The following is a 9,407-nucleotide window of genomic DNA, read 5'->3' on the forward strand; positions in this document are numbered from 1 at the left end:
TGTGTGTGTGTGTGTGTGTGTGTGTGTGTGTGTGTGTGTGTGTGTGTATGCTGAGCCCAAGGGAACATCTCTAAACTGGCTTGTATGTCTTTTTTGATATGTCCCTATCATCGACTGAGCATTTTTCTTGCTCTCTGGTACAGGACACTATGTCTTCTGTGTTATGTGAGAGAAAATAAAATTTATATAATTTGAGCTACTGTATTAAGGGGATATTACTAGTATTACGTACCCATCATCTTGTATTCCTTTTTTTAGATTTTCTCTAGAAGCCTTAAATATTTCTAAATACCCAGTAAGGAGTCCCATTTTATATTCTGATATTGAATATACAATTCCCACTTCCTGTACTTTCAAATTCCTTCTTTTTTCATCTGTAGTCCAATGTTTTTTAATTTTTCTGCACAAGTATTTCTTTTACAACTAACAAATAAGAACGTAATGTCATTTTAAAGTACCACTTGGTAAAAATAGTATGAAATACCAAAACTGTGCCAGGTTTGGTCCTAAGTTATTTTCACATGCCTTTTTTTCTTCATCAAAACTGTATGTGGTAAGTGCCTCTTATTATGCTCCTTTAATAGAAGACAAGTCTAGAACAATTCTATACTTTGTACAATATGGTAGGCAGAATAACCTCTTTGTCCCTGTCAAAGATGTTCATACCTTAGATCCTGGAGGCTGTGAATATATTATGCTACATAGCAAAAGAGATTTTGCAGATGTAATTTAGGCTACTAACAAATTGAACTTAAAATAGGAAGTTTATCCTAGATTAGCTAGGTATCTGGGTAATGCAGTCTCAACAATGTAATCTGGCAATGTATTCATAATAGCTATAAAAGCTGACTAGATTGACCACTCCACCAACTCAAATGTTAATCTCCTTTAACAACCACCTTCACAGACACACCCAGGAACAAAACCTTGTATCTTTCAATCCAATCAAGTTGACACTCAGTATTAACCATCACAGTGGAGAGATTCAAGTCATGAGATAAATTTGACTCACTGTTACTAGAGGCTGGATATTTGGAAACCATAAGAAATCTGCATGGGCAGCTATCAGGTGCAAATACCAGGCCCTGAATGATGACCAGCAAATAGGCAAAGTAACTGCAAGCAAGCTTGTATGCCATATTCTATATGTATAGTTTTTGTTTGTTTGTTCATTTTGAGACAAAGTCTCATTCTGTTTCCCAGGTTGGACTGCAGTGAGTGGCAGGATCTTGGATCACTGCAACCTCTGCCTCCTGGATTCAAGTGATCCTGCTGCCTTAGCCTTCTCAGTAGCTGGGACTACAGGTGCCTGCTACCACACCTAGCTAATTTTTCTATTTTTAGTATAGACGTCATTTCACCATGCTGGCCAGGCTGGTCTTGAACTCCTGATTTCAAGTAATCTGCCCTCCTTAGCCTCCAAAAGTGGTGGGATTACAGACATGAGCCACCATTCCTGGCCAGTAATGTATGTTTTTAACATGATATACAGGAAATCATACTGTTCATTGATACAATATCAGGATAAATTATATCTCCAAGAGATTTTGTGGGTCTAAGAACTAAAGCTACAAGAGAAACTCAACCTCAAATGGACAATTTTAAAGCCACTACACACAGAAGAAATGAGTTGATATGGCGACTTTTTTGGTGGCTGTGGGTGGAGATGGGGGAATTAACTGTCCTCTTATATGACCTTTCTCCCATTTCACCTGTTATTTAATTATATTTTCAAGAAGTTTTGCTTTCACAAAATTATATGAAACATTTAAATAAAGCTTAAAAAAATAACTCATGAAGAGGACTGTTGGCAAGGTGCTTAGAGGAAACAGCTTATTTGTGAAGATGGCATTCTTTATTATTTACACACTTCAAAACCTGAAATCATGATTCATTTGGAGACTTGAGGGGAAGTTGAGGTGGTACTAATATTTAGTGTGTTAGAAATTATTATTCTCAGTAAATTAAAAAGCAATTAGAAATCTGAGTTGAGTGACTGATCCAGGTCTACAAACTTTAATGCTTCCTCAGATAAAAAGAAATTATTGCACGTTACTTTTCTAAGCACCTAATCTAATCACATTTCTTCATGGGTTATTGGGAGAAAGCAGCTCCATCCTGTTGCTTGAGTGTTACCCCATTCTTGGCATTTGGACAGCGAAGAGGAACAATGGCCTATCTAATAAAAAGGTTGAGTCCAAAGCTGGCCCCATTGCAATGTGCCAATTTAATAGAGAAGAACAAGGATGTAGAAGATGAACTAATAAAAACAAACCAGGAGATATTGATTGTAAGCCAGAATCGTGGTGTTTAATTTAAAAGACAGCTCTTCAGAAAATCCTTTCTTCTGTTGTCAGACAAGCATTGGAACTTGTCTAGACTTCGAATCATTCAGTTAGAACAGAGACAATGGACTGATACTCTTGGCTTTCAAACAAACACTAGAGCACTGGCTGGATGCAAGGTTGGATTTCACTATTCTTTCAGGTTGTCAGTTTTATTTGCCATCGTCCAAAAAATAGATATGCTTTCTCTTGGTACATTTAGCTATTGTACTCTTTTACATCATAGAAAAAAAAAATAGGTCTAGCTCTAAGTCTAACTAATAGCTTTTAATTTATCATGAAAGTATTTTACAGGGCTAAAGTCTTTCACTTTTTACAGCAGAGTGGCTTATTCGTGAAATTTGTTTTCTAAAGTTAATATACTACGTGGAATACGAATGAAACCACAGATTGCAGTTGATTGATTCTGCCTGAAAGCACTAAATTTAAGAGACTTCTGTGTGTAAAGGTTTATTCCTTTTTTGTTGTTGTTGTTGACTATGTCTCAAAAGATAATTGAATTAAATCATACTTTTGGCCAATAGCAGGAAATACAAAATAAAAATAAAGTTTTCAATTGTGCGTAGGTCAGCTAAAGTATAAACCTCCTATATATTCAGTGATACAGGGAGAGCATCTTAAGGTCAAATAAGGATAATTATACTACGATTTAAGCAAACTTCTACTGCACAAGGCAAGTAATGTCAAGAGTAAACAATTACAAATCTTAAGCATGTGACTGCTCTTTATGGTGATGCAGTATTGATAGGTGGTCATGTTCAGGTATGTGTTCACCATTTTAATTTAGTCCCCTTGCACCCATGAGTACTGGAATGTATCAGGTAAATTCCTGCAGCTTTGTAGGTAGAGTGAATTTAAATATCATGAGCTACCCTAGATCTGTGAATGATTATGGTCATAACTGATTTTGCCTCAGATGTACAGACACACCCATTGTGTAAATGAATCCATCCACTCTCACCATCCTGAAAGTCAGGTTCCTTTATAAAATGGCCTTGCTCAAAAAATATAAAGCTGAAAGGGATCCATTTTAATTCCAATAAATGTTGCTTTAATAGAAAATGTTTGTGTCACAAATTTGAAATTCTAGAATAAACTTCACATACACACCTGTTGCAGTGAGCCGACATTACCCCACTGCACTCCAGCCTGGGCAACAAGAGTGAAACTCCTTCTCAAAAAAAAGAAAAAAAATATCCATTGTTTTTGTGATAGGGTTTGGTTGTGTCCCCACCCAAATCTCATATTGAATTGTAGCTCTCACGATTCTCACATATCATGGGAGGGACCCGGTAGGAGGTAATTGGATTGTGGGGGGAAGGTGTTTGCTGTGCTGTTCCCATGATAGTGAATAAGTCTCACAAGATCTGATGGTTTTATAAAGGGGACTTTCCCTGCACAAGCTCTCTCTCTTCCCTGCTGCCATGCAAGATGTGACTCACTCCTCCTTTTTAGTTCATAAGTCTTCTATTTTAAAATAATACTCCCAAATTAGTATTTGTTAGCCCTTTTTATGCAGAATTTGCACTTCATTTCTACCACTCCCACCCACATCACTTTCTTTCACCTACCTCCACCTGAGAGTTTTATCTTTAGCCATTAAGGCTGTTAGTATTTACATTATCTTTTACAACCACAACTGGTGCCTTCCATTGAAGACTATTTAAAAATAAACATTGTAATTATGTCAGACTCTATTTTAGACATAGGGATCTTCCACCTTATTAAGTAGCTTCTTGTGCAGTTGTATACTCTTTCAAAAAGTAAACAATTTTCCGAGACCTCCATCTACCATACCTGTAACCTTCAGCTTTTCAGCCCCAATGGTAATCTCATCTTCATCTGCAGAAAACAGCACCCTGCCATCTTCACTGGCTCTCACTTCAAATCTTTTACACTGAGCTTCCACAGCATCAGCTCCTATGGTCAGAAGAAAGGTTTAAAAATGAAACTGGTGTGCAGGAAACCATTAACATGTATTATATTTGGAAAAAGAATAGAAATGCATATATTATTTAATTTATCTATGCTGTATGTTTTGCATCAGAGTTAGTATTTCTAAATTGTTACCATTTTCAGGAGGCTAATTTGGTAACATATTTCTGTGCTAGACTGGCTAGGCATATATGTGAGCTCTAGATGTCTGACACAGTGTGTGAGTTTGGCCAGCTAGGAGAACTCCACTTATCCCACAAAAAGAGACAATGTTTGCTTTGTTCTCTTTGCAGGCTGAAAACTTGGCATCATATCTGGCACCTACTGGATATTTAACAGGTACTTGTGGACTCAGTGAGTCTCATGCTTCCCCTTTGCAGTGCGGACAATAGTACCCATGCTTGCTACATCACAGGGGACTTGTTAAGCATTATTCAATTATGAACCTTTAGTTACTCTACATTTCATAGATTCTAATATTGATGTTTTCTACCCTTTAATATAACTGAGTTTGAATCCATTTATAGTACATCTTGAAATTATATATATATAGTTCTTAGTGCTCCCTAATGTATCTCCCAATCAATAATTTTCCTGATTTAGTGAAAAATTGTATTAAATAAAAGTAATTACAAAATCAACTTATCAGCCAACTCTACAAACTAATCTGTATGCAAAACTCAAATCCAGCTTCCATATTTGGAAAACACAGTTAGTTTGAGTATCAGGCTTTGGAAGAAAACCTAACTGGGACTTGAAGATGAATATTAACTGAGGAAGAAGAAATTTGAGGCAATGCACAGGGGTAATTGATCTTCCCATAATATCAATTTTTTTTCTTTTGGCATAACACATTTGGCATATGGATCCATAGTTCCCCATCCTATTAATTTATGAAACACCCTCCTCTTCTATTTATATCAAAAGCCTTTATCAGATAGAACCCAGCTGAGTCAGGGAAGTAGGAATCACACATGTTGTGCAGAGTTCTTTTCATTTATCTTTATATATTCACATTATTTATTAGGTATATGACGCCCAGGAACTCAAAGCAGGAGATCATCTTTGTATTCCAAAATATCCTCAAATTTAGAGCTGTATCTGCTTTCTAGTAGCACTAGTAGATGAACATTAAATAGGTGAATGAATTCTTCACTTAAGCTTTTGTCCTTTCTTTGGTCCCTAACCCCATCGCAGCACTGCTTTCAGTGCTAGCCAACAGGCTGCAAAAAAATCACTCCTCCCTCACATCATAGCTTCTAAGGAGCATTAAACAAGAAAAAAAAATAATTTAAAACCATAGTAAGAAAATACATAATATAGAAGATATATATATATAATATATAACATATAAGGATATGTACGATAATACCTAAGATAATATAAAATACAAAGTTTTTTTTTTTTTTTTTTTTTTTTTTTTTGTATTCTGAAATTACATGCTTCCAAGATCACACCAAAAATCTGAAAAGCTCCAATTAGGGCTATGCTAAGTAAGAGTAAAACTAATGTTAAATTTATAGGCTGTCAAGTTCAAAATAACAGATTTTTAAAACATAATTCATGCTTTTTAAGATTATTATAAGAAAGACTTTCCTTAAAGAATTTAATGAAAATATGGAAACCACCAAACACCTATTGTTCTTGGTCTTAGTTGTTGCGTTTGATCTTGAAAACATTATTTCAACAGCTTGTATTCACTTGAGTGTGATTTCTTCTATTCATGGCCTAATCTTCCTATTTTGTGCCATAAAAGACAATGAGCCACAGTAATCCAACTATTTGGTGACATTCAAAAAACTGTGTCAGAAGCCAATGTGTTAATAATACATGTGACTTCTTCTGAGGGACCCAGGTATACAGTCATCTTGAACTGCCTGAAAGATATTATAGATGTTTTACACATAAACCCTCAATATTTACACTACATTGCTTCCTTCAAATATACTCGGTTGCTGAGAATAATTGACTCTCAAAATTTATCACTGACTTTAATGGCATAGAAGTATATTAGATCACATTAAATACACACACCCACAAACACATAATAGCAATACTTTTCTTGGCATAATAATTAATGTCATCACACGAAAGATACTTTATTAACATAAAAATGCTATATTGTGTGACATATACTATTAGAAAAATAAATGAAGTGATGTCTGGATATGGTAAAGTGAGGCGAAATCTTAATTCATTAAATGTAAATAAACAAATGCAAATAAGCAAACAAGAAAATATTTATGCACCTAGAATAGATGCGATGCATCTAAGCCATAAATAAATGCATAGTCATCCAATTGAAAAATAGATATAAAAATTAATACTGCAGACTACACTTCATTCAACTTATTAGCATAATGACAGAAGGCAAAATTACAAGCAATTAGCGATGCATTGATAGTAAATATTCAAATCAGAAAATAATTTTGAATATATTTCATTTACATACATTGCTTTTTTCTGCAAATAGAAAATGACACAAGATATGTTCTTGGGGATATAGTCAATTATTAGGGATATTTACATTTAAAGTTAATATATAAGGCTTTATGAAACTGATTTTATTACATCCCAATATGCATTGTGTTACTTATTGGTTTTCATGTAACATCACATGTTCTCTAAGCTAGGTCATAGCAGGATTCAGTTGCTCAGAGGGGCAACCAATGCCCCCTTCAGTCTTATCTCCACCAATGACGCTGCCAGTGTTGCAGGAAAGCAATGTGTCTAGTTGATTCTGGGTAAGGAGCTCTGATTCCTTAGCAAGTAGATCATGGGAGATGGGATTTTACAGGGGGTGCTATATTTTCTTAGTCATCTTAAACACTAACTTGCTAGCTGAAGTACCAAGGCCAAACACTTCCTCAGGAAAATCCCTGAGAAAGTTTATGCCAACAAATTCACTATCAATAAAGAGAAGTCAAGGATAGAAGAAAGATAATAACAAAAAAAAAGATGTAAGCAAAAAAACAGGTTCCATTAAAAGAATGAAGTATTAGATATATGTGCAAATATTTTCTCTATTTTTTAATGTTCTATATGCATTCCAAAAACAAACACACAAACAAACAAACAAAAACTCCATCACCATCAAGGACAACCATGAAGCCAATTTCTTGTTTCTCTTGGAAACGGCTCTATCACTTTTTTTTTTTTTTTTTTTTTTTTTTTTTTTTTTTAACATTCACGTTTGTTGCAGTCTTAATCAACAGCCAAAGTCATCTTTGGCAGACAAGGAGAGAAAACTCAGTAATTTAACTACTGGTCTTTGTATTTTCTACATTACATTGGTCAAATACATGAACTGAAAAAGTTTATTCTATTACATAAAAATCTTCAAAGAGGCTCAAAAATATATTTTAAAGATTTCTGTTGGTACTATTTAGCAGTAATTCAAAGAAAATCAAACAAAGATAAAAATGCATACAGCTGCTTCTCTCTAGTGTGTCTTCCTCAAATGTGACACGATCATTCTTTCTTTCTATATAACTCTAATCTTGGATGTCTTTCAATATTTTCAAGGCCTTGAAGAATAGTATTACTAAAAGATTCAAAATTTCCACAAGGAAAACAAAAGCTTTAAAATTGTCAACTAAATTCTATATTCAGAAATTCCTGATTTAGAATTGCCATGGGCCCAATCAATCAACCAATCAACCAACAAAAAAACAAGTTTAAAATAAAACAAAACAAGTTGCTTTCATGAAATATAAATATACACTGTGATATGGTTTGGCTGTGTCCCCACCTAAACCTCATATTGAATTGTAACTCCCAATTCCCACATGTCATGGGGTGAACCTAGTGGGAGGTAATTAGATCATAGGGGCAGGTCTTTCCTGTGCTGTTCTCATGATAGTGAAGAATTCTCACGAGATCTGGTAGTTTCATAAAGGGAACTTTCCATGAACAAGCTCTCTCTCTTTTCTCTGCTGCCATGTAAGATATGACTCGCTCCTCCTTGCCTTATGCCATGATTGTGAGGCCTCCCCAGACATGTGGAACTGTGAATCCATTAAACCACTTTTTCTTTACAAATTATGCAGTCTCAGGTATGTCTTTATTAGCAGTGGGAAAAAGGACTAATACACATTGTGACTTCTTTTATTTTACCCTATTCTGGTCATTAATAACTCACTGTGGAAAGTATCCTGTGAGTGTCCTGGAGGAGAGGAGGAACAGAAGCAGAAGCAGAGGGAAAAGACCAAGCCAGGCTGGGAAGCTTTTCTTGAAGCAAGGCCTGTGGAGACTCTGGCATTTCCAGTCCTCATAGGATCCTTCCAGAAGTAAGTCTCCCCACTAGCCCCCTAGGACCTATACCCTATTTGTAATTGGAGGAGTAGCCATTCTTCCTCCATTAAATAAAGCAGCTATATAAAATCTAAAGTTCTGGAAATGTTACATTCATCCCTGTATCTGCAGACCTGTGGCTCTCTGCCAACTCCAGGACCTAGTCCAGCATCTTGTACCCAGTAACTCCACATTAAAAGAGATGAATTCCACTACTCTTCATCCTGTATATGTTTTTGCCTCATTTATCCTTCCCTTACCCATAATTCCTATCACTTATTCTTGTTTTTTCAAAAAATATTAAAAACATATACATATAAAAATTGTTTAAGGAATTTTATCCAAAATCCAACCAAAGAAACAGCTATTATTACCAACATAAGTGAAATCCTTGCTGTTTAGTTTTTCTGAATCATATGTCCCTTATCCTTAGGGAGAGCTCCGGAAGGGTAAATATTACCATCAAATAAATTTACATGACTTCCATTTTATAACTCTACCACTTATGTATGCATTCTTGAAATATTTTCTTCATTGCATTACGCATACACACACATCTATATATTACTTGTATTTTCCAGTGACAAAGTTTTTTTTTTCCCCCACAGAATATTACATTTCTGAAGTTCACATATTTCAGTACATGCAGCTCTGATCTATTCCTCTTCACCACTATGTTCTATTACATAAATATATGACAGTGATCCTTTTCTACTGATCATCAATTACCTTGTTTCTAGGATTTTGGAATCAGTAAAAATGATGCCGATTCTTTTATGTGCATATGTGTGCATGTGTGTGCACGTATATATGTGTGTGTGTGTGTGTGTGTGT

The 9,407-nt window shown here is 35.1% G+C and overlaps 1 protein-coding gene across 1 annotated transcript in view; it reads right to left on the bottom strand.

The window, feature by feature from the left end:
• Window positions 1-9,407, bottom strand: part of SGCZ (sarcoglycan zeta) — a 1,170,111-nt gene that overhangs the window by 67,048 nt on the left and 1,093,656 nt on the right. The window contains exon 5 of the mRNA XM_032288341.1: window positions 4,143-4,265. Coding sequence (XP_032144232.1) covers window positions 4,143-4,265 — 123 coding nt within the window. The remainder of the gene's footprint in view (window positions 1-4,142; window positions 4,266-9,407) is intronic.

This window comes from Sapajus apella, unplaced genomic scaffold (assembly GCF_009761245.1).
Source record: "Sapajus apella isolate SASKATOON/1434 unplaced genomic scaffold, GSC_monkey_1.0 scaffold21, whole genome shotgun sequence".
Classification (NCBI taxonomy): Eukaryota; Metazoa; Chordata; class Mammalia; order Primates; family Cebidae; genus Sapajus; species Sapajus apella.